Source organism: Micromesistius poutassou, assembly GCF_964030765.1.
Source record: "Micromesistius poutassou genome assembly, chromosome: 21".
Classification (NCBI taxonomy): domain Eukaryota; kingdom Metazoa; phylum Chordata; class Actinopteri; order Gadiformes; family Gadidae; genus Micromesistius; species Micromesistius poutassou.
Window position 1 is genome coordinate 5,992,674 of NC_140291.1, and position 26,833 is coordinate 6,019,506.

Consider the following 26,833-nt stretch of genomic DNA (forward strand, 5'->3'; position numbering starts at 1 on the left):
CGGCTCTTCTTTCTGTATTCAATCGCCGTGCCCGAGCCGCGTAAATGTTGAAATAGTGGTATTGTCCGATCCAACCTTTTGTTCCCCAACTCTTGTTTCTTGGTCAAGAGACGCAACGTTGCCTCTTGTTATCGCTACAAATAGCACAGGCACAAACTCAATGCTGTCTTCCCGTGGGCCGTCGCAAGCCAAGGTTGTGCGAGGCCATGAATACTAATTCACCAACTGACGTCAGTTGGTGAGGCTTTTCGAATCCGCTCGTTTGTGTGTCTATTTTCTTACATTTGCTAATGCAGGCAATCGAGGTAGGAGAACGTTTTCACGTTCAGCATGCATATCTAACTCCGAGTGACCTATCGTATTTCAAAAGGAGGAGTAATAAACGGTTTTCGGTAGAATGAGACCTGCAGCAACTACGTACATGTACTAGCACCAGCTCAATCTCGACTCCTTCAGAATTTCTGTGGGTGGTTACGAACAAACCAAGTGGGCAGGTCCATGAATAATAATTTGACAACGCTACGTAGCAGTGTCACCTTATCCAGATTGGCTCATTTTTTCCTGCCTTTTTCCTTTCATTGGCTATTGCATACAGCAGACAAACTGCATAGATTTCAAACTTACCACAGGTCACAAACTTATTCTGACCTATGTTATTTAACAAACAATAGGAAAAATGGGATTTTAATGGCATGAGATCTTTAATAGTTGATGATCAGAGGTAAAGGGCTGGATTTTGTTATATCATTTATTTACACCATCCAACTGCTGCCAGCATAACGGTCTGTCTATGTCTAAGAGCAACAAAGCGTTCCTTCTCTGGGACCCAACAAGGCTCTCATCCCCTAAGAGAAGCGCTGTCAATCCAAACGACACACAGCGCCTGATTGATCCAACAGAACCAATGACTCCGACGGTCCCAGTGTTATTTGCATCGCCATCATTTCTATTGTTTGCCTGCAAGTATCCATTGGCAACTGCTGTGGTCGACATCTTAACTTTTTTCTCCACAATAGCGTACTCACATTGTTGTCACCATCAGGCTTTCTAAGAATTCCCACTCATGTGTGCTAATGCTATAAATCTATTAGTAGTAGATGTCAGTGGAGGCTTTTCCAGTGAGGCGAGGGAGGAAGATCCTCCTTAAAATTGTTGAGAATAAAAAGTGTAGATTGCCCAGACTACTGTAATGAATTAATGCCCTTAAATATGACTACTTTAATGCCTTTGTATATGTAATGTTCGTTTCCCTGGGTAAAGGGATATTACCACCCCCTATCGCCTATTGAATATTACTTCGGGGAGGACGTTCCTCCCTCAGCCTCCATTGACTCCCATTCATTTCTCGGGAACTACTGGCGGCCGGTGAATAACATGGGGGTCAATGGGAGAGAGGAGGAAAGTCCTCCTCTGAGAGGGTGGGACTAGCTAAGGGATCTGAATCACGTCAACGTCTATTCACAAATAGGCCCTGGCTGCTCTATGAACACAATAAGCAGGAGCCCTGGCTGTGGAGCAGCCCGGAGGGAGGGTTTATCCCCTCAAGTCTCTAGGCTATGAGAACCAACAAACCCGCTCGTATGCCTCGTTTCCACCAAGCGGTGCGCTACTGTTCATTGCGGTACAGTGTGGCTCCGTTCGCTTATATTGGCGTTTCCACCACCAAAAGTCGAAATAAACGCGCTGAGCCTACCTATTTTTCGACACTCCTCCGATGGGTTACCAAGCCCAAAACATTACGAGTTACGCACGCCGTTATTCTGAAATGACTTTATTATTCATATCCCGTTTGGTATGACCAGGTCACTGATATCTTTGCAACACAAACAGCGAGGAGGATTGACTTGATCTATAAATGAAGTCCCTCAATCTTATTTGGCTTAACACCATGACCAACATTCTGAAACATCCATTAACATCCACTTTTGCCTCAAACAATGTTAGGCTTACAGCCTATGTCAATAGTGCATTTTAAATGGCATCACTTTTGGTCTTGTGTCTTCATTTTTCTTAAAACAATTGTAGCTGAAAATAACAGCCAAATTACAACCAATAGCTTCAGTCATTGAGGGCAAAAATGGCCCAATGATAGGCCCAGATTTTTTTATTTAGTTTTACAAATCAAGAGTAGGCCTGATTTGACTAATTGGCGTTGCATCCTTTCCTTCTGCCCTTGTAGTCCAAGACATGCTGCCCACCAGCTTTCAAAGTACAATGCTGCCACTGGTGGATTTGTATCAATTGTATTCACATAATTATCCCTCCCTGCTATTTTGTAGTTCACCAAAACACCCTGAAGCAACTTGATTCTCACATGCCACCATACGCCACTAACAGTGCAAGCAGGCCAATGGCAACCAAGCGCGCAGTCCTTCCTCCCTCACTTTAAAAACCACCAGCTGCCACTGGTAGATGTACGAACACGAACACACACACACACACACACACACACACACGCAAGCACTCACACACACACACACACACACACACACACACGTATGCGCAATAGTACACTCATACTCGCACACACACACACACACACACACACACACACACACACACATGGGTGTGCTAACACACATGCATATGCACCACACACACACACACACATGCACACACAGACAAACCCGCAAACACACCTACATGCACATGCACACACACTATTTAAAGTGCTGTCAGCAGAGGACTGGGTGGATGGGGGGTGGTGTTCTTCAACACATTGCATCTCCCTTGTCTTTGTGTCTGTCAGAGGAGAGAGAGAGAGAGAGAGAGAGAGAGAGAGAGAGAGAGAGAGAGAGAGCAGCATGGCCCGGCCCGGCCGCTGTTCCACAGTGTCTGTCACGTTAACGAGTAGACAGACCCCTGAATCCTCCTCAGGGAGATGGAAACACACACACACACACTCAAACACACACATGATCCTCACACTCAGATCCTCACACTCAAACACACGCATGCATACATAGTCACACACACGACACTCAACAACACTCACACACACACACACACACACACATGCACAAGTACATGCACAAGCGTACGCACACGCAAGCAGCCGAGCCCACTTCACAATCGGTGATTCGTAGGACAGCAGAAGGCTCTTTATCGCTCGCTTATTCACTTGCTTATCACTGTTCAGCGATCACTTCGTCTTAGTGGGGCTGTGTACACAGGCTGTACTTGCATAACCTGCACTGACTCACTGACGTGCATACTCTCTTTCGTCCCCATTTATCTTGTTGTGGCATGGGATTTGGTCGAGTTTCGTCTGTGTTTTGGCGTGCGATGGAGAGACACAGGGCCTTCAGGGAGCTTAATGGAGGCTTGATGTCCTGTGGCGGCGGGGCCTGTCTCCGAATCGATGTGACATCATGCTTCATATGTGATCATGAGGGTTCAATAACAGACATTTTGACAGTAGAATGAAGAATGAAGGTTGCCACCTTTCTTTCGCTCTCTCTCTCTCTCTCTCTCTCTCTCTCTCTCTCTCCCTCTGTCACTGTCTCTGTCTACGCTCTGTCTCTCTCCCTCTTGTTCCCTCTCGCTCTCTCTCGCTCTCGCTCACTCTCGCACTATCTCTCTTGCTGTGTCTCTGTAACTCTCTCTCTCTCTCTCGCTCACTCTCGCACTATCTCTCTTGCTGTGTCTCTGTAACTCTCTCTCTTTCTTTCTCTCTCTCACTCTCTCTCTCTCTATATATCTATCTCTCTATGTCTCTATGTCTGTCTCTCTGTCTCTCTCTCTCTCTCTCTCAGAATGTGGATAGCATCGCATATGTAGCTGCACAACAACAGACACAAATCGTCTGATGTTTTCGTCTTTGTCATTCTGTCACTTCTTTCGGTCCTTCCTAGCCTCAGCTGATTGTTTTTTTTCCCTATCCCTTTTCTCTTCTTCATTCATCGATATTCACCCCCCCCCCCCACCCCCTGCCCCAACGCTGTGTTTCACCTGAGTTGACCAGCGTCTATCCCTCTATCACCCTCCTGGCCACTCCCTCCCCCCTCCCTCCCTATCGCTGCTCTCTAAATTAAATCATAATGAGAGAATTATACCCTGTTCCTCTCCTGCCTTTGCAGCAGACTACACACCAAAGAAGCTACTGTGTGGAATAGATTGAACAAATTTGTACACTGATGGAGACTGAGGATTTATTTTTTTGGGAGCAGGGAGTTTTTTGTGTGGGCTGTGTTACTCTTTGTGTGTGTGTGTGTGTATGTGTGTGTGTGTAAATATGTGTTTGCCTTTTTTGTTCTCTTGGTTTTTATCTTCTTGAATCTAATTTGGTGGTGTTGTGTCACCTGCCGGTGAAACAGCAATATATTTCTAGTTATTTCTTTTCCCTCTCTTGTTGTAGATAAATGACATGGCCCGGAGGCTTTTAGTGTTCTTCTAACAGTTTGATGTGTTTTCTGCTCCATGTTCCTCTCCCTGTGTGTGCCCCACAACCTCTAGACTGTTTGGGACGGACGCACTGGGTATAAAACCCAAAGTAAGAAAGATAGAAAGAACGCGGAAGAACAAGCAAAGTATAAACAATTAGACTGGAGTATGACTTTTAGCCCAGCAGCCTAGCAGAAAATGGTGTCTATTCCATTGAGCGTTTTAATTGAAACTGTTGGTTCAGTAGTTGGTTCTGTTTTGGTTCTGTAGCTATGCACCTTTAGCTTGTAGCACAAGTAGCTTGCTCTGGGACCATGCAGCGTTCCTTTGGTTCCGTCTTCTCATCCCTGTAGCCTGGGCTACAGGCTACATTTGATTCGCTATAACCTTTTAATTATTTTCATGAAACACATGAAATACATTTCACACTTGGGTGCCATCCAGGAAGTCCCTCCCTTGCTGCGGAGCCGTGGAGCAGGTTCTGCCCAGGGCTTCTGGGACACGGATAAGGCCGGGCCCAGCGGTGGACTTGTTCAGACCGCTCCTCTGCCTCTCCACTGGTGCTTTTGGTGGTTTCACCCGTCCCTGTCAAAGACATACTTGCCGTACACCATCTTAACCTCCATCAAGAGGTGTTTGAAAAGGACTGTTCGTTCCCCCCCCGCATCAGACTCGAGCACTTCTCCGTAAGAGAAGTAACGAGTCAAAGCTTTGGCTGCTCCACAGGAAGTCTCGTATAGTTCAGGATCTTGTCAGACTTGTAAGAGCTTCTGAAGAGATCTTTTGTGGATGCTCTGTTCATACCCATTCATGCTATACATTCTACCTATTATAACTTGTTGTTGAGTACTTGAGTACTTGATTCTGATTGGTCCATAACATTCCGAGGATGTGCGTTATTTTCCAATAAGGGGACACCTCTGCACTTATCAGTTTCTAATCAATGCTCTACAAATCCATCATCAACAACAACAGAAGATTATTTGATTTTGAACTGATTAAGTTGATAAGAAAAATCATGGCAACAGTTGCCATGATTTTACTTTGATGGAGGTCCGTCCACCACATTAGCACTGGTGTGATTTGGGGTGAATAGCGCTAATCCTACCATGCAATTTCATCTGACTTGGACCTATGAGAGCATCCTAAACCGACTGGACTTGGGGCAGCCATCCTATGTGGAATTCTGGTTTTTCTTTTTTGCATTATTAAGATAACACTCGGATCGGATTTATAAAACCCGATCCTGCAGCAGTGGAATCAGTCGGCTCCGATTCAGGCAGAGAAAGATACGTCGTGTGAGTTCTTTCTAACAGGCGAATATTGGATAATAAAAAAATAATCAACAAATATTCTATGCTTGAATTTATGTATTCGGGCCAGCCCTAGTTGCAGTTGTCAAATTATGAATGAGCTTACTTATCCCCAAAATAAAACGTTGATTGGTTAAAAGATTAAATATCTTGTTTTCAATTGAATATAAGGCAGAAAATGAGGTTAGGATTCCATGCAGCACACGCCGGTAGATTTAAGTGCTTGAGTTCAGAAGCGCCCCAAGTCCCCCTTTGCCTTCGTTAAGTGTTGCCGGTGGGTTTTGCTGGAGCTGCATTCTGATTCATTCCCAGCGACCTGACAGTCGTTCACATGGAGATCTCTCCGTCTGCTGGTCTGTACCGTTAGACACACTAAAAACTAAAACCTGTTCCTCCGCTCAGCACTTCCATTCATACCCACCTGCTTTGTAAGCAGAAGCAGGGCTGGGAAATATATATGTTTTGCAGAAAACACCCCGCAGGAGGAAAACACAATGGAAAGGCATCTATATTCATTTCCGACTTCTGATTTGCAGCATTTGTCATCTTCCCCATCTTGGTTTTTGTAGTTTGTGTTTGTGCACGGTTCCAAGACTCCCTTCCCATTACGGCCCCCTTCTCATTGAATTTCTTTCTTGTGTGTGTGTGTGTGTGTGTGTGTGCCTAAGGAAAAAAAAACAACAGCCCCCTCCCTCCACGTCCCCCCCCCCCCCCCCCCCAAGTGCCAATAAATCCATGCTAATGTTTACAGTCTCGCTTTAATGTATGTACTGTGCAGTACTAATGAGTGGAGCAGATTGTGTGTTTAAGACTCTTTCAGAGGAGGGGCGAGTCAGATAGGAAGCCAGCCATTGAGAGAGTACCACGAGAGTGGCCAAGATTTCCAATTATTAGCAGTTACGTAAGCTACCTTTTCTAGCTTCTGCTCCCCCCTCCTCCCGACCCCCTTTTATATGCACCGTCTGAGGTGCATAAATCAGCCGCTTAACGAATAATTGAGACGTCCTCGTTGACACGGCGTTCCCGGGGCGTGCGTGCGTGCGGCTCTCTCGCCGCGGCGGCGCTGACCGCCTTTGACGGCGCGGGGGAAAACGTGCCGTCGGCTTCTTTTTTTAATACCCGCCATTACCGGGTTCACTCGTATCGGGCTGACCCGGAACGGAGCCGGCTCCTGAGTCACACGTGCGGGGCCGGTACTGCATCGTGTGCAGGATGGGATGACCCACGTCCTGAATGTGCTTGTGTGTGTGTGTGTGTGTGTGTGTGTGTGTGTGTGTGTGTGTGTGTGTGTGTGTGTGTGTGTGTGTGTGTGTGTGTGTGTGTGTGTGTGTGTGTGTGTGTGTGTTAGTGTGTGTGTTGTGAGCAGAGGCGTGCGCACGCATATCCTACTGTCATAATGAATGTCCTAATTAGACTGAGCGCATAATGATTGTGTGTGTGTGTGAGAGAGAGCGAGTGTATTATGGTTATGGTAATGGCTGGATGTGGGGGGGGGGGGGGGGGGGGGGGGGGGCTGGAAGGAGATAACCATTAAGTTGATGGTGGCGGTGATGGGAAATGTTTCACAAGTAAGACGATGGTAATTACAATCGGCGCCGTGCATCTATCAGTCAAGCATGCTGCCCCCTCGCCATGCCTCCCAGCGTGGCCTAATCAGGTTCTTCCAGCGCTGCATAGTATCTAGGTCTTTCATAAACCCCCGCACCCCAGGGGTCCAAATTCAATTTACATGCACTCTCCACACAGAGTGTTTCCTGGCCGCTGTGCATACAGAAACCTTTCAAAGTACACACGCACACTACAGCTGAGGATTTAATATGGGTTGTGTGGCCTTAGAAAGGCGTTAATCACATGACCTTCCAGCTACAACGCAGTGTCTCTGGGGTTTAATACACTGGACCTCGGTTTGAATCTGTGTGTTGCCGGAACGGCCCCATCATTCAGAGTGATGGCATCCTTGTACACGGAGAGCTTTCAGTCCCTGTTATGGGTCAGTATTGGTGAATTCTTGATACGTGTTACTTGCCGCACTACATTGAGATCATTCTGGGCATTTATGCTGCAATTTGTGCCAAGGTATCTTGTAAGATGTCTCCGCTTTTTGGTTTAGTCGAAATCCTACCGCTCATTTTTCCTCGAATGTGAATGAATTTCCCTGTTTGATATCATTCGACAGAACACTTTTTATTCACCGTCATTCAATCTTCAGTTATTCCCGGTGGGCGATATGTTTACAGCAGCCTTTCAAAGAGACTTTGCGAGAGCTGTTGTAAAAGAGTAATTGTAGAAGTGCTTATGTTTTATATACGGGCTCTGTGTAGACTCAGTGAAATTTTGCGGATATACGGGGAAATAATATGATATGGGAAAGTTATGAAAGGGCTCTGGGCTCTTAGCGTCGGTGCGCAGTATAGAATCGTATTCTGATCTCCGTGGCTTCTAAAAAGGCGCGAAGGCTAGCAGGGGGATGTATGCTCGGCAGGCCGGGGATGTGGATGTGCTGGAGGTATGCAGCGCTGTTGAGATTGCAAGCCGATGTCCCGGCGCGTCACACTTAATCAGTGCGTCTCGCTCCACTTTGGAGAGGAGCTTCAAAGAGGAGCTTCAACAGGACGCGGCTGGAAATGGACACCGAGGGAAACAAAGTTGGCCCGGTCTGACGTTACCAAATGTCAGCACCACCCTCTTGGCCACAACCAGCAGCAGCACCGCCACCACCTTGAGGATCAACACCATCACATGGAACAGCATCAGCAGCATCACCACCACCACCACCACCGCCACCACCACCACGAAGATCATCACCATCACATGTACCAGCAGCAGCAGACCAACCACCTTGACCAACGCCACCACCTTGATGTGTATCACCGCCACTACTACACCACCTTGACCACTACCACCACCTCCAGCACGGCCACCACCTCCTCCATCACATTTACCCCAACACATTCACTGGCAGTGAGGGGTAAAGAAGGCTGTGATGGTGTCCCTTTTTTCCAACCTTAAAACGCCACGTCGATTATACGTCTGCTTCGACTCGCTCCCCTCAGCTGCCTCTTCCATCTTTCCTGTACCTTGTTAGACACACACACGCACACGCACACGCACACCAGCACCCACTCACTATCTTACTACTCCTTTCTGGCATTTCACCTCCTCTCATTCTCATTGTCATGTTTCATGTCCTCACTCTCTCTTTTGTCTCTGCAGCCTCTCTCTTCTCTCCCTCCAACCTGCCTTCCAGACAGTTTTCTCCTCAGAATAGCCCTGACTTATCCTCCATTCGGTTGTCACTCCTGCATACTTTGGTCACTTTTTTGCCATCCCTCACTCGCTCCATCCAATTTCCTCCTGCAATGCCATGACATCGGCTTCTCCTCGTGTTTGTTAGCCACGGAGGAGGAAATAAACCATAGCAGTCGGGGCGGGATCACAAGAGGTGGCGAGACAGAAGGGAGGGAGGCGAGAGATGAATGACAACGGATGGAGGGGAGAGATTTAACCGCACAACAGACGGGGAGGAGCGAGATAACAGCGATGGGTTTGTTGTTTCATTCCTGATCTGCTCCGCGGGGCGGGCCGGGGGGGGCGGTTTTCATCAAGGCGCTCTGTTTCTTAATAGAGAGAGAGCACTTCTTTCTGCCACGGAAGGCGTTTCTGCTTTGTCTGGGAGTGATAAAAAGCTTACGGCGGTACTGCGTTGACGTGGCCCACTGTGGGGAATCAAGGAGTGGATTTGGGGGGAGAAATGGAAGAGCCGTTTGCCAGGCTTTTGTTCCGACGTGTTTTATATTCCCCCGCATTGTGGCGCATCAAACCGTGGTCAGCAACCCCGGTCATTGATAAACCGAACCTGGGATGATAATATTGTTTGTCTGCCTCTATCTTCCTAGAATGTTGTTTGTTTCCTTCGCCGCCGAAAGATAATCCTCAACAGAGATTAGCGGTAATCTCGATCAGAAACCCTCCAGATCGCTGAGCTTATTAAGAAAGTTAATGATGAGAAAAGTAACTCAAACTTGCGCTCAACTCAAGGACGGGATGGAGTGAAGTACAGCGCCGGTTATGAGTCTCCCAACGTTGACGTTCACACAGAAACCCCCCCCGACCCCTACATTTTTAAGAGTTGTGTGTCTGCTGCATCATTAATATTATCCATTCTTGAAATAATAAAGTGGATGCTATTTTCGAAGCTACTGGAATGCATACACTCAACCAGCGGCATCGTTAGCTAGATAAACATACAGCAAATAAACAGTAGAGTTATTGCGATGACATTAATACAACAGGTTATTTTTGAACCACGACCCAATCTCAAATCCTCATTAAAACATCATATATAAAACCCATTGAACCCCTTAAGGATGCTTAACTAAATCCTGGAGTCGATTGGACTGTAATAGCGACTTGGGGCATGGCGGTTGACTCTGAGCCGCGGCTCTATAAGAGGCCATTAAGTTAACGCTGGGACATCCCCTCAGAGGGCTTTAACAGCTCACCCCTGCCCCATAAACCACCGGCAGCCCTCCGCACACTGAGGAGGAAGGGCGTCGCAAACACTAAAGGTGAATGTCCTTATTTTATCTGCCCAAATAAACACATCATGTCGCGGGCAGCAGGCAGGCGGGCGGGCGGGCGGGAGGGGGGGGGGGGAGTAACCTATTCCATGGTGCCACCCCCTGCGGTGTAAACTCAAGGACACGAGCAACAGAGACAAAGAGAGAGCGCTGCAGAATGTGAAATGAGCTTCATTAAAAACAGTGCTGTGTGATTATTATTCTCCAGGATGTATGCTGTTGGCAAAGAAGAGTATGCCAGGGAGAACCCATGTTTTACCCATCCCTTTCTGTATCCATTTCCATCTTTCCATCCGTTTGTTGATCCGTTTTTATTATTTATACGATGAGCTATGTATGTAGCTATAGAATAACTCTCTGTTGGCCAAAGAACTATGCGTTAGAATGAGATGTCCTTGCTTCTCTGGGTCGTTGTTCTTGGTTTTCTCAGTGTGTCGAGCACCGCTACTGAAGTCAAGGCTAAGATAGTATGGAGCAGTAAAGGCACACACCATGCTGCAAGCCTGTTGAATTTCGCGAGCAGAAGGCATTTTAGTGTATGTGGGCACGTTGCCGTTGACAACATGCCATAGCAGTACACAACAATGGAAACGCTGAAGTACATGGCAGAAAAACTTGAGACAGCTAGGTAGTTGTCTTCCTTTCATTTCCTTTGAGATAACTTCAACATTGAGTGTTTTCCCAGTATAACTCAGGGGTTCTTATTCCTATTATACCTGATATACCTGATATAACTCCTTTTAAACCAGACCGAAAATAGAACCATTGAATAAAGAGCTTGAGTTATCTCCCTTATTTCATTCCTGTCCGTATTGAGTGCTTCATGTAGTGCAATTCAATTCTTTATTCATCACAGACACTAGTACAAGGTCCATAGCAGAGTATAAAAGTCAGACAGAATAAATAGATTTAAAAACAAGAAGACGAAAGACAAGACAACAAGACAAAACAAACCATCAAACATATAAGCACTCTCTCCAATGTCTCCTAAGCTTAGAGGAGTACCTCAAGGAGCTCTTAACTGGGTTCACTAGAGCTTCAATAATACTATGAACACATGAATTTGTACATTATATTTCACAATCAAAAGGAATGAATGAATGAATCGGCGTGAACCTCTTTGACAGGAGCAATAGTGACTACATTTTTATAGACAGGCGTTAATAGGCTCCAGGTGCTGTCTGTCAAGTCCTCAGGTGTCCTAATTGGCTGTGTCCAACCAACCGCGAAACACTTTATGCCCCGCCTCCAGCCTGCCACCATGACATTGACCTTCATTAACTTACCTAATGTACAGATGGTTGCGTTGGCACGTCATTCATCTCTGCATTGAGTATTCACACGGAATCCACGCCACCCCTCGATCCTTCTTATTGTCCACCTACTCCGTCTCCCTGTTCTACATCTCCTCCCTCTCCTCTTCTGCCTCCACCTGATTATCTCTCTCCCCCCCCCTCATTGCTGATCTTTGTCCTTCTTTGTCAAATTAATTTTCCTCACCTTTCCTATAGTGAGTGCTCCTATCCTTCTCCCCCCTCCCCTTCCTTCCTCTCCTCCTCCTCACCACCTTCTCCTCCTCCTCCTCTTCCTCCTGCTGTCTGAGCTCCTATTGTCCTGGTATTCCAGTGGTGCACAGCATGGAGAGTCTCAACTCTCATAAACACCTGAAACAATCCTGTGGTCCGGAGGTTGTCGGCAGTGTCTCTCGTTGTCTCTCGTTCTGTCTGTGCCTTCTCTTTCTGTCTCTGTCTCGCTCTCTCTCTGACTATGTCTCTATCTGTGTCTTTCTTTTTTCTGTCTCTGTCTCTTTGTCTTTGTCTGTGTGTGTGTGTGTCTCTCTCTCTCTCTCTCTCTCTCTCTCTCTCTCTCTCTCTCTCTCTCTCTCTCTCTCTCTCAATCCATATCAATTAGCTTTTTTGGCATGAATGATGAAACACTATTGCCAAATAATTTGATAAATATAACTAAACAACAACAAATACTGACTAATTCATAATTCATTGTATTTTTAATCTAACTCTAACTTTTTAATCAAACTATCTCTCTCCCTGTCTCGTTCCCTCTCTCTTTGTGTCTGTGTTTGTCTCTGTCTCTGTCCGTGTCCCTGCCTGACCCTTCATTACTTTGAGCAGCCTGTTTGCCTGCCTCCCTCCCTCCATCTGTTCGTCTGTCTTTCGTCTGTCGTCTGTCTGTCTCTCGTTCGTCTGTCTTTCCATCTGACAACAATTTTGGGGCTTGCAAATAACTTGCAAATGTTTATTTAGCAGATTATCAGCCATCAACAGGGATTTTCAGGCAGCATCTGCAATATTAGAAAATACTGCAAATAATCAATCAATATCCACCCAGACTGCAGACATCCATCACACCTATGAGTGAGTGTGTGAATTGTACTGCAATCTGCACAAAATCTCATTATTGTCCAAACAAAGGCACAGCCGCGGAGTGGGAAGTGGCAGTCATGACTCGGGATTCTCCAGCGATGCAATTCTTAGTTTGTGCAACGCGGTGCTTAATTATCTTGACTCAACCGCATAACTCGCAATGCGATGCGTGATTCCAGCTCAGAGGTGATGTAATTACGTAATGATGTAATTGTACAACAATGGTAATCATCATTAATCATCGCTCTTTTAGTATTTAGTAATCTTTATGTTTTTCACTTTGATGGTGGAGTTTATTTGTAGTAGGTTTGGATAAAATTAAGATTTCTTTCTTCCTTGCCATTTGTTCTTTCACGGCGGATTACAATGCAGCCTAGTTTTTGTGTCTCTGAATGAAAAACATGGCAACGTGAGGAGTCAACACTGAACACCGCTTTGAAGCAGCCAATCACAGGGTCCGGAGAGTGCAGCACTTCTTTCAGTTCAGCAACTGATTCCAACTGACACCCAGGCTTTCATTAACGTCACATCAAATGTATAGATTTCATTTATAATTATGTTATATTATGACATTATATTATTATTATGACATACTATGACATTATAATTATTTTTTTTAATGCAAGAGAGTGGTATGATTTTTCCTGGAATTTCTTTTGATTTTTTTGTGTCTATGTGTTGTTGTGTTGGAATGCGTTGGAATCTGAGCGAGGGACAAATGAAAAACATTGCTCCTACATAATCCCCACCTCTGTAAGCCACTCACAGGCAAGACACAATTGTAATTGTTGCTTTTTCTTGCGCGGGCGTGTGCGTGCATGCGTACGTGCATGCATGCATGCATGCGAGCGAGCGGGCGAACGAGACGCGTCACAGGTCTGACTGTGTACTCCCGCCTTCCTGGTGCAGCAGCAGGTCAACCGCTGGCCCTCTCCTGCGCTGAGACGGCAGTTTTGTTTGGTGACAGCCAGACACCAGTGATTAGCCTCGCTGTCACATCGGCACCGAGCGGCGCGTGGCTGGTCTTTGAGATGTAGATGGCAGGGAGAGAGAGAGACAGCGTTTTCATTTCCTCTCAATTGCCAGCTTCTCAGACTGGTCACCCCCCCCCCCCCCCCGACCCCCCCGTCCACCACCTGCCTGATTTCTCTTAGATTTCTACCAGGTGCGACGCAGTTAAATTGCTGTTTACCTGAAAAACTAAAAAACTAAATGAAAACGTCCCAGGCAAGATGGAGTCCACGATCCAATCACGGAAGAGATGTCCTGATTGGTCAGAAATGCCAAAATCTAAATTGGCTAATGCAAATAGGCCTCGTAGATCACTTTGTTGAATGTCTTTGTGCGGAGTCCCCCAAGACGATGTCATGATGGGATAATTTAGAAAGATTAAAGGGCTGATATCAAACATCCAAGGTCACGGCAGCTGGCACACCAGACAGGTTTTTATTATAAGCCATTTTCAGAGAGATAACAAGAGATTTAATATGTGATAACTAATTTGTGATAGGTGAGGAGATAAGAAATATGGTTGGAAATTGAGAGATGCTAATGTATCCGTTTTTATAAGCCGGGCCAGTGAAAAATTCTTTAGTGGATCAGGCTAGCAGGGCTAAGGCTGCTATTAGTGCTATGCTATGCTATTCTATGCTATGTGAGGTGAGCCATTGTTTGTTTTTGAGTAGCCATGGTCACCTGTGAGACGAAGTCGCCTTGGGTATCTAATAATGTACTTAAATGTTTTTTTCCCAATGCCTATCCCTCAGTTTAGCTTCTCAATGTCTCCTGGGCTGTATTGTCTCCAGCCCCCTTTCCATCTCTCTGTCTCCCCATCTTGTCCGTCCTTTCTATCGCTCGCTCGCTTTCTCTTTCCCTCTCTCCCCCTTGCTCTCATCACTGCCAACTTGCAGAAAATAAAGCGAGAAAGTAGGTTAAAAGCTAGGGTAGCCTTCTCCGTGGTCACTCGAGAAGTGCAGAGTTGACACTTTCACAAGTGCATTAGTCCTCCCTTCCCCCTGCCCCGCTGTCACATCACCACCTCCGCCGGAGATGCTTCTAGCGGCTTCCAGAGTGGCGGTCATCGCCGTCCCAACTTTATTTATACCACAGTGTTGTCTCAGGCACACAGGCTGTAATAAGCCACCGTGGACACATAGGCTGGACTGACCGATGGCTAAATAATAATAATAATGAAGATAGGATTGTGGGTATATCCGGGCTTTGGTTGGGGACTGCTGTTGGACAGATACTCCCTCTGTGTATCAGTCCACCAAGGACACCAAGGTTGGTTTGCCACACAATTGGATGTGTGGCACAATTGTTGAATAGTGTTTAATGTTCCGTTTTGGTACAAATGCTTGTGTGTGTGTGTGTGTGTGTGTGTGTGTGTGTGTGTGTGTGTGTGTGTGTGTGTGTGTGTGTGTGTGTGTGTGTGTGTGTGTGTGTGTGTGTGTGTGTGTGTGTGTGCGTTTGTGTGTGTCTGTGTATACCTGAACTTTACGTTGACTGTAGTAGTTAAGGAAGAGGCAAATTGGGGAATCGATTCTCGGACGATTTTGTCTTTATTCTTTTACTTTTCTCTTTGTCTTTTATTTTAAGAGTTGTTTTTTGTCCTTTTTTTTCTCTTTCCTCTCTTTTTTTGTGATCAAGTCTCATCTCCTCTCCTCTCCCATCACCCTCTCCTCTCTTCTCCTCTCCCATCACCCTCTCATCTCCTCTCCTCTCCCATCAACCTCTCATCTCCCATCACTCTCTCCTCTCCCATCACCCCCTCCTCTCCTCCCTTTTCCTCTCCTCTCCTCCTCTCCTCTCACTCTTCTGCTCTCCTCCTGTCTCTGCTCCTCACAGTCTCTATCTGTGGTGTGTCTGAACAAGACACTTAATGGGGCATGAAACTAGCAGCAGCCACTCATTGGATGTTTAGAAACATTATTTCACTCTCTCTCTCTCTCTCTCTCTCTCTCTCTCCCACTCTGTCTCTCCCCCTCTCTCTGCCTGTGTCTCGCTGTAGCGTGACGCACTGTCAGTAAATATTCATCGCATTTCGGTAGGACGGCCTCGTTCCACAAGGTCTATCACTGGTGTTGTTTATTTACAGTAGCCTAAGTCGCTCTGTGATGGTGCAGATTAATTCAACCACACATGTGAGCCACTCGACAACGTAAGCACCCCCCCCCAACACCCCTCCCCCCCCACCCCCATCCACTGCGACTGCTGCTGCCGTTCCCTCAGACTGCCTCTACTTATCCTGGCGATGAGGCGATAATAATAACAATATTACCGGTGATTTGTCAACGACAACTGGGATGACCATGGTGGGATTAGATGGGGTTGATTGCGATGGTGATGACGAAGGTGATGACGAAGGTGATGATGATGGGTGATGATGGCAATGAGGAGGAAGGTGGTAGGAAAAGACAAAGCAGATTACGATAATGGTGATGATGATGAAGCTTAAGATGGGGATGAGGATGAGGATGTTGATGATGATGATGCTTTTGATGGGGATGATCATGACGATGATAGTGTGTTTATAATGATGATGGGATGGTGGCAATGAGGATGAAGACGGTAGGATAAGATAAAGTGGATTACGATGATGGTGATGATGATGAAGCTTATGAAGGGGATTATGATGATGAAGCTTATGAAGGGGATGATGATGAAGCTTATGATGATGATGGCACGGGTTGTGTCGTTTCTGTTTCCAGGTGTACATCCGTATCCATGACAACGAGTGGAACGTGTACCGGCGCTACACAGAGTTCCGGGAGCTGCACAACCACCTGCGGAACAAGTTCCCCCAGGTGGACACTTTCAGCTTCCCCCCCAAGAAAGCCCTGGGGAACAAGGTACCGTCTCTCCAGCCGTGTGCCTGGGGGTCTCGAGGTCTGATGGGCTGGCTGATTGTTCTCTGAAGTCTCTCGCTCACACTCTCTCTCTCTCTCTTTCTCTCTTTCTCTCTCTCTCTCTCTCTCTCTCTCTCTCTCTCTCTCTCTCTCTCGTGCGCATGCTCTCTCGCTCTCGCTCTCTCCTCAATTCAAAATACACTAATTGGCATGGGAAATCCACATTTTAGATTACCAAAGTAAATTATCGGAAAATGAAAGGGAAATGAAATATAAATATAATGAACAAGTTCAGTGGGAAAGAAATTGGTAATGGTCGGGGTAGGAGTGAGTTAATCAAAAAAGTATTCCCTCTGTCTCCCTCGCTCCTTTTCTCCCTCTCCCTCGCTCTCTCTCCCACTTTAATTCTCTCTCTACCCATCCACCTCCCTTCCTGTGTATGTGGACGTCTCTCTCTCTCTGTCTCTCTGTCTCTGTGCTCTCTCTCTCCCTCCACATATTTTTCACCCATCGCGCACACTGTCTGTATTCCATTGTCTCTCCTGTCCTAACCTCCCTCTCCCATATCTCTATCCCTGCTCTCCTCTTTGTCCTTCTGGATGCATCCTGTTCCTCCACACTCTCCCTCCACACTGTGGGGATGGCGCGTGTAGTGAACCTGAATCCCTGCTCTTGCCTGGCTTCAGTTCAGGTGCATTCTACTGCCTGCCTTGCTTCAAAGGGTCTGCTCCTTCACAGCTGAGAACCGCAACTAACCACTTGATATAGGATCCACAGAAGGTGTGTGTGTGTGTGTGTGTGTGTGTGTGTGTGTGTGTGCACGAGAATGAAGAATAAATAGGGAAGAGAATAAAGAAGGTAACCCACACTCAAAAGTGTGTGTGTATGTGTGAGTGTGGGCATTTGTGTGTGCATGTGTATGTGTGTCTGTGGGTGTTGGTGTGAGAGAGACTGCGAAGGAGATGAATTAAGAAGATAAACAGGTCAGTCAAAAGCCCAGACACTGTCAGTGTGCCCTTGAAGGTTCTCTAAAAGTTCATTAGACCGTGATGTCTGTCTGTGTGTCTGCGTGTGTGTGTCTGTGTCTATGTGTGCGTGCGTTCATGTTTGTGTGTGCATGCACGTTTTCAATGATTCCCACTTAAAGTTAGATATAGCGATCAATAAGGATCTAGTGGGCAAGCATCCATTATGGGAAAATCCCTCACATAGACACCAACCCATATCCATTCCAGACGCTGTTACCAACACGGTGAATGTTAAAGATCCAATCCCCATACAGTGTGCCTCTTTGTGTGCAGCTGAGGGATCCTGCATAAGGACTTGGTATCTAACACATATGATGGCTTGTTCGAAATCCCTTTAGAACATGCAGACGAAAGCTTATGTATTTAACAACTAAGGAGAGAGTCAGTGTGTGGGTGTGTGTGTGTGCGTCAGGATAAATATATAAACATCAACGTCACAATTGGTCTCCTCAATGCGCTTCATATGTGTGTTTTGCGTGTGCTTATGTGTGTGTGCTCGAGCCTGTGTGTCTGTGTCTATGCATGTGTGTGTGTGCACACGAGTGTGTTAATCAGTTACCGTGCCATGTTATTTTTTTTTCTTCTCTCTTTCTCATGGGCTTTAATCCGGTCATGTGTGTCCTCTGATTGGCTCTCACTAGTTCTTCTAAGAACCCCCGTGTTCCGCCGCCGGCTAGCTCGCTGTTCTTTCCATGGCGGAGAGGTTGAGAGCAGCGTGCGCCCGCCACAACCCCTCCCCCATCTCACACGCACACGCACACGCACACGATTGATCCCTGGAGTGCAATTGTCAGAAAGACATAAGGTTGAAGGATTTCAAGCCTAGTACGCACTGTGGCATTATAGCTCTCGCTCTCGCTCTCCCACTCACTTTCGCTCTTCCTTTGTGGCTCTTAAAGGCTGCATTATATTCAAGCAATCCTACGTTATGGTGTCCTTTTGAAGTCCATAGTGCTAATAAAACCTCATCAATATTGACATATCCCGCCAGGAATGTCTCGGGTCTCATCTTTTATTCCCCGTATAGTATAATATATATACCCGATTCCATGGTGTGTGTGTATGTGTGTGTGTGTGTGTGTGTGTGTGTGTGTGTATAATGTATAACTCTGTGGACTTGGGGGGGATTATATGTATAATCTTAGGACTTAATTGTTGGCATAACTAAGATCCTACTTAATAAATGCAGGGAACCAGGGTAATGACACCACATAGAGGAACCCTATGGCCAGCTATGAGGGTGCCTTAATCTCCCAGAATCTAGAATAGACCCTCATTAGACGTTTTAGCCGATGCACAGATAGGCCTGGCAGTGGATCTTAAACGTCAGATGCTTTGATCTTAGAAGGGAATCCGACGCCCTCTGATTCAAACTGTGACAAACAGTTTGAACAGGAAATGCATGCGTGCATAATGTATGTGCTGTGTTTGAATCGCAGAGCAGGCCTGTCCTTCAGGACCCACCGCAACACAATCCCCCCCCCCCCGAACAAACACGGGAACAGCATCCCCACAACTGTCCAGTGACGGTTGTTTAAGGGTCGATGTTGCAGCCTCTCATCTCCCCTCTCTCTCTTTGTTTCTCTGTTTCCCTCTGTTTTTCTCTCTCTCTCTGTTTCTCTCTCTAATTCTGGTTCTGTTTCTCTCTCTCTCTCTCTCTCTCTCTCTCTCTCTCTCTCTCTCTCTCTGTCTCTCTCTCTCTCTCTCTCTCTCTCTCTCTCTCTGTTCCTCTCCTGCTCTTCATTCTTTTTTTCTCTGTTTCTTTAGTAGAAATATATGATGCAATGCTTTAAATACAGTAGAGGGAGTGAAACTGATATAGAGAGAGGGAGGGGGAGAGAAAGCAGCCTTTAAAGTGAGTGGTGTCTCATCTACAGACAGACTGTGTTACTTGATATCAGTTTGCTGTACGCATGTACTCTCTGTTGGATACATGCACACACACACACACACACGCACACACACGTGCGTCATGTTCATCATTTCAGTCTGTTATGAAGCAGTCATGATACTATTTTTACAGGCTCATGTTCACACAAACACACACACACACACACACACACACACACACACACACACACACACAAAAGCATTGATTGACAGAACTGAGGGTCCACAGAGTTAGAGATGACAGGAGACAGCTGCCATGCTATAGATTTGAATAAAGAATGTCCCTTATCGCTATACATTATACACACACATGCACGCACACAGGCACGCACCCACGCACCCACACAGACACAGAGACACACACGCATCCACACACATGCATCCACACACATGCACGACTCTTGTCTCTCTGTGCACACAAAGGCTCATGGGTAATATGGCGGGACCCAGTGAGAGGACAATTTGAACTTTCAAAGAAAAGGAAAAAATCTATACATGCAAACCTCTACATGTCATAAGTCACTGGACGTGACATGTGACAGAAAGCTTTGCAGCCATAATGGGATGAATATGTACAACAGATTGCGCGGCCCACGAGAGAAGCAGAGATGCGTATCTCTCGTTGATGGACGGTCTTTGCATGGTATTTGCCCGGCTAATGGGGAGATCCGTGTGAACACCCATCCTTGACGCCTCACCTTATCCCTGTCCTTCAGCCCAACCAACCGACCCCTCCAGCTAGCTCCGCCGTTGCTAATGAACCGGCAAGCGCCGCCGCCGCGTCTCTCTCTCTCTCTCTCTCTCTCTCTCTCTCTCTCTCTCTCTCTCTCTCTCGCTCCTTCTCCTTTCGGCACATAGTAGTATCCAGCTTGGTATCCTAGCAACGCCGGTAAAAATACTGAAACAACAATGCAATCTACCCCCCCCCGCACACACACACACACACACACACACACTCCATTTCAAGCCCCTATCTCTCTGATTGGTCATTGGTCTACCTGGGGGCGGGGTCAACGGTGCTGCATCGCCGTTGGTGACGGTAACCAGGAACTAGTGGTGGCAGTGAGCCGGGGCCTTGCTCATGGGCTTCTTGTGTTTTCCCTAGCCACCTGGCATCCCATCTTAAAGTGCGTTCGCTTGGAGCGCCCCGCAAACACACACACACACAAACAGCTACCGCTCAATCCAGGGAGCACACCTTCAGTGGGCTTGGTCGCTCAAGGCACAGCTCCAAAAAAATGTCCACTCCTCTTCAGAACTCCTCTTCCTCTCCATCTCTCTTTGTTTTTTCTCCTCCTCCTCCCTCGCTCCCTCGCTCCCTCGCTCGCCAGCTCCATCAGCCCTGGGTCTCTCTCACGCTGGATCTACTCTCACTCCTTTGTCCTCCATCAAATCCCCTTTCCCCCCCCATGCTTGGCTTCAAACGGAGAACAATTTCTTTTTGTTTGAGGCCCTATAGTTTCTTTCTGAAGGGTATTCAGAGAGGAGGAGGAGAAGAAGAAGAATGCATACTGAGAGACAGAGAGGGAAAGCGAGGCAGAGGGAGGGAGAAGGGGAGAGAAGTTAGATGACTCAGATTCTCCAAAAGCATGTGAGAACTGTTCCATGACGCCTCAAGCATCCTCGCCTCTTTTTTCCCTGGCCTATAGCCAATCAGGTCACGGCAATTACGCGAGTGAGCTGACAACAAACAAACATCGTTCCACGTTGTAGCGTGAGCGTGCGCACATGCCGATTACAGGTAAATTATGGAAGAATTCCCACAATGCACAGTGTCATCGCTTGGTGAGTGCCGCTCGTATAACAGCCATTTTGCCCTGCTACCTTCGGGTAGAACGCAGAGCCCGGGCTTCCATTACATATTCATCCGGAAACTACAAAGTGAATCATTAAACAACGTTTTAGTATGTTGTGTTCACACACAATGCAATATGCATGTTTGACGCTTTTAATCATGACAAAGACACGCTGTGGATGTCTTGTATGAGCATTTCGGAATCGCCCTGTGATGTTTTATGCATGCCACGGCCTGCGGTGTGTGTTTGTGTGATTGTGATTGTGTGTGTGTGTGTGTGTGTGGCTGTGTGTGTGTGACCACATCCTCGTGGAGATGTATGCACACAGCCAGTCGTCATATGCATGTGTGTCTGTCTGGTGCGTGTGCTGCGTGCGCGTCCATCAGTACCTGCACTGAAGATCGACTGAAGTTGTCAGCAGACATTTTGAAATTCTGTTTCTTTGGAAAAACTTTTTGAACGCTTTTCCTTTTTGTTCAATCTCTCGTTTATTCTATCTTCAAACAGCCCCTCTCTCACCGGCAGGTTCCTATCCCTACTTTGTCTTCGCCTCCTCGCCGTCAGTCTCCACTCATCTCCTCCAGCCGTCCCCATCCTTCCCTATGCTCCTCTCTCCTCCTCTCCTCCTCTCTCCCCCTCCACTCCTTGCACTTCTCTCCCTTTCCCTATTCTCCCCTTTGATCCTCTCCTCTCTCCTCCTCTCCTCCCCCACTCTACGTCTCTTCTCCCATACGCTCTGTCCTCCTCTCCTCACGGCCTCCCTTTCTCTGGTGTGTCTGAACAAGACCCCTAATGGGCCATGAAACCAGCGGCACATTGGACATTTTAGAAATTCTCTCTCTCTTCCTCCTGTTCCATCCCACCCTCCCTCAGGCACACCCCTTATGTTCGGTGTGACCGCAGCCTGTCGCTGTTTTTGGACTTCTCTGGCCCGGTTCGGAAGGAGCCTGTGAGAGAATAGATAGTCTTTTGTCTGCCGTCGTCATGGCGATTGTGTTGCGCGAGCGATGGCGTCGTTTCCGCAGGGTATCCGAGATGATGGTGATGGGGGTTGTGAAAGCGACGATGTCGTGCAGGAAATATAGACAAAAAGGGATTTTGATTCAGGATTGGGTCTAGTGCTTATCAGCTATGGCAATAACCAATGCATTTTATGTCACCATCTAATGTAACGGCAAAAATCAGAGAATCCCCACAGTTTTCCAGTCCACAGCTTCTTGTTATGAAACGCTACAGAATCACACGCGAGGACCTCCGTGTAATACCACACAAAAACTGACCTTCCTCCGCTAAGTTGTAAAAATTCCTTCGTGGCCGTCCTGACCTGAACTCCTGTTGCCGGGCAACAGGCTGGGACGCAGCATGCAGCCCCCCCCCCCCCCCCCAGAAGCCTGCAGTGTGGAGTTGTGGTTCCCGCCACTGAGTGACGTGGCCCGTGAGAATCCACTGCCTCCGCTGAGATTGTGGCACTGGGTTACATGGGCTTACCTGCAGCGTATCTCCCGCCCTCAGCGCAACACACCCTTATCACCTCTCTGCCAGTGAGGGTGTGAGGGTGTGTGTTGGTGTGGGAGAGGGAGGGAGTGTGTGTGTGTGTGTGTGTGTGTGTGTGTGTGTGTGTGCACATTTGTGTGTGTGGGTGTGTACGTGCACAAATTACATATAGATGCATGTGAACTTGAAAATCCACTGTACATTTCATGAAGCAACAATGTGTGAAAGAGACTCCGAGCCAGAGGGAGACGGGCATACAGCACAGGCAGGTAGCCATCAAGTGGGTTAGTGCACAGGACAGAAGGTGCCATGGGTGGCATTCACACAGAGGCCGGAGCAAACCTCCACCTTGCTTCCGTCCTTTACAGTAAGCTGCAGATGGAGGATGAACAACAAATTAACTGTAACTGTGTATATATATATATGTGTGTGTGTGTGTGTGTGTGTGTGTATATATATATATATATAGATATATAGATATGTATATGTATATATATATATATATATATATATATATATATATATATATATATATATATATATATATATATATATATGTATATAAATATTTAGTGTGTATTTATATATATATATATATATATATATGTGTGTGTCTTCTCCAGTCATGGGCGTCCGTTCCATTAACATGACCCTCTCTATGTATGTCATTGTTCCATGAGACTATATGTCTGTCACATAGGATGACCAGTGTGACGGTTCACTGTGTGGTGGCAGAGACGTGGTCAGACAGGAGGAAGGTGCAGCCAGGGGGGTGAGGCACGTGTGGGGTAATATGAGCCGGCAGATCGCACAAGTGGGCGAACGAGAGGTGACACTCGTCTTCTCCAGCTCTCTCTCTCTCGCTCTCTCGCTCTCTCTCTCATAGTTTCTTCTTTCTCCTTTTCTCTCTCTCTCTCTGTCTTCCTCTTCTCTCTTTATCTCTTTTGCTCTGTTTCTCTCCCTTGCCGTCCTATTCCTTCTCTCTCTAGCCATCACTCTCTATTTCGCTCGCTCTCTCTCTCTCTCTCTCTCTCTCTCTCTCTCTGTGTCGAGCTGTCCATGCAAATTATTGGCCTCTTGACATCCATGAAAATTGGATGAGGCAAAGGAGGGGGAAGGGAGAGGGGTGGAGAGAAAGAGAAAGCGAAATAGAGACAGAGTGATGGCCGGAGGGAGGGGTGTGGAGTATGTTGGAACAGGTGCTGACTTGCATGTCCTTATCTGAGACACTCCTCACCGCACAAAACAACACAGCCGTCCAGTCAACCCCTGTGTAATGTATTCCTCACTTCATTTGGTGCAACGTACATACCTCGACTAGTAAGGGAATCAGCCCCTGGGCCACAGTCCCATTTTATACTCTCTTTCTCTGTCTGTCTGTCTGTCTGTCTGGTTCGGTCTCTCTCCCTGTCTCTTTTCTGTCCTTCGTTAATTATTTTTTTTATCGCGACCGCAATCCCTCTGATCCTTAAAGAATGTCAACTTTAATCTGAAAGTATGATGCGTCATCTGTCTGAAACATGAATATGATTATGTATACTTTACATGCCTAAAAAAACCCAGGTTATCATTAAAAGTGCTTCTTCTTACACTGGTAAGAAGAGATGTTTTTTGGATGGTTTCTTTGGTCTGGGTTGAAATGTTCTTCGGTCATGTCAACCCATCTTTCTTCATATTCCTTGGGCTGGCGAACAAAATATGTATTTTCACCTTAATTTGCTTTGTGACAGCTGTGAACAAACAAAAAAGAGAATTACATTTTCTTGATTTGTAATTGACAGAAAATTAGGAGTAAGTAAGAGTAAATAAGTAAGAGAGTACTTTATATTAACCAAATTTAGTCATTTACACCGTGTTTATTGTTTTGATGCACTCAAAAAGATCAACAGTGAAAGCTTTGACAAGCAGCATGCGTTTCATTTAAAAACTGAATTACCTTAATCTGAAACTCAAAAGTCATCTGTCTGACATATCAATATGATAAAAAACACAGGTTGATTCAATGACAGCTTTTTGGTTATCATCAGAAGCACAACTTTTCCCTGTCTGTCCCTATTTTTCATCACATTTTAATTGTGCGTGTCATGGGCGTGGGGGTTAGACAGAAAATAAAGAATGAATAGAAAATAAAGAATGAGATTCAATACCTAAAAGTTCCTGGGCTGTACCTGTGTGCGGCTGACGTTTACAAAGATTTCAGATGAATCCTAGTGCCTGCAGCGACTGTTATTTCAACATTGTTATGCATCTTTCATGAATTCATCAAAGTATGAACTTTTTAAGATAGTTAGAATCTCAACTATTTTCTCATGAATCACAAAAAAAGTCCATTAAAGCATCTTGGCTTGCTGTATCCAGCGCTGCATTTCCCTTTATATTACTGCTTGAGAGCTCTACCCGCTGGCGCATTCAGCCCCGGTCGGCGCCCTGTTCTTGTCTTTCTAATGGACTCACACGCAGTACAGTTCAAAGCCTTACCGGGTACCGGCTCTGACACAGAAGCTCCCCCATTCAAACACGCCGTCCGTTTCTCCCCTTCTCCTGGGGAAGAGAAGAAACCCAAAACCACAGAGCTGTCTTCCGCTCAAACAAAGGCATCCGCTCTGGCAGTCTGGACAACAGAGACGAACAGCAACCCCAATCGCTATGCGCGATGGCGCATAAAGCGATGACAGAAAGTAGGACAAGGGAGGCCATGTGTGGTTTGTTTGAGCGTGTCGTTCTGCTGGGTTCTGAGCCCACGCCGGGCGCCGGGGGGAGGCGGCCCAGGACCTCTGCCCAGCGTTTGTAGTGTCAGCTGGGGCCCGACACGCAGTTTAGAACGCGGCGGTCCTGCTGAGATCTGCTCCGCTCTGGTTTTTTCGGTGCCCCCCCCCCCCCCTCCGTCCCTTCCCCTCAGAAGACCGGACGGGGGTTCTCTACGTCCGTGACCTTTCTTTCTTGTGAGAAAAAAAAAAAAAGCGAAAGTGAAATTGTAAAAAAGGACAGTTGATGACCAGTGGTGGAGATCTGAACGTTCCTTGCTGCGTCTATTTACATTATTATTTTTTTTTTTAAAGATCCCATGGCATGCTACTTTATGGATGCTTATATATAGGTGTTAGTGGGCCCCTAATACAGTATTTGAAGACGTTCAAGAAATTCAGCCTTGGTGCAGAGTTACAGCCACTACGAGCCAGTCCCACAATGAGCTCTCCACAAACGCGCCGTTTTTAGAGGCGGGTCAAGGTGGAGGGTGGGGGTGTGGCCCTGAGCAGCTTGCGGCCACGGTACCATGCGCTAGTGTTTACAGTGGAACACTGAACACTCCGGGTGCTCCGGCGGGAGTCCTGGAGCTCTATATCTAAATAATATCATGTTATATATAGATATTTATATAATATAATATATATTATCATGGTCAAAAGCTGTGTGCGCCTCCGGATGATATTATGAATCTCAAACGACTGCGTCTGGTTCTCAGACGCCTCTGGTTCTTCCACTTCCAATATTATCAATATTATAACTTAATATCAATATTAAGTACAGACTGAACCGTGAAATGGAGGAGAAAGGGATTGTTGTCCGTGCTTGTCTCCTGCCGGAGCCCCGCTGCCCGCCGGAGCCCTGCTGCTCGGCAGCTTTCAGCGGGCAGCGGGGCTCCGGCGGACAATCCTGGGCAACAATCTCTTTCACCTCCATGTCACGGTTCCCAATTCCTTCTCAACCATGGCTAAGATAACCCCCACTACGAATCTCGTTGTGGAAATACCAGAGACCTCAGAGAACCCGACGCAGTCTAGTCTTTTCACCAAGTCTTTGCGTTATTGTGTTGTGTGTTATGCGCCATAACACAAACAGCAGAACGGTTATCCAAATAACAAAGAACACTTGCGTTACAGTGTGTGTATTCACACACACACACATGTGGCGCTCGCACGGTCCTAGCTCATTGTCTCATTGGCGGGCCAAATTCTCTGGGCGGGCCAAGCAGAGAAAGGGGAGGTAACCTGGTCCCGTATGATGACATATGGGGCCAGATCCCAAATCGGCGCGTTTGAGCGTTCATTTTTTCAAAGGCGGAGCAATATACCTACGGCTCGTTTTACACCTAACGCAATTTTTTGGTACTGGGGGA

The 26,833-nt window shown here is 46.7% G+C and overlaps 1 protein-coding gene across 2 annotated transcripts in view; it reads left to right on the forward strand.

Moving 5' to 3' along the window:
* The window catches only part of snx29 (sorting nexin 29), a 113,438-nt gene that overhangs the window by 78,212 nt on the left and 8,393 nt on the right, over positions 1 to 26,833 (forward strand). For both annotated transcript variants that reach the window (XR_014639567.1, XM_084485312.1), the window contains exon 19: positions 16,371 to 16,511. Coding sequence is in view for 1 of the 2 variants with exons in the window: in XM_084485312.1 (XP_084341438.1) it covers positions 16,371 to 16,511 (141 nt within the window). In the remaining variant the exon portion in view is untranslated. The remainder of the gene's footprint in view (positions 1 to 16,370; positions 16,512 to 26,833) is intronic.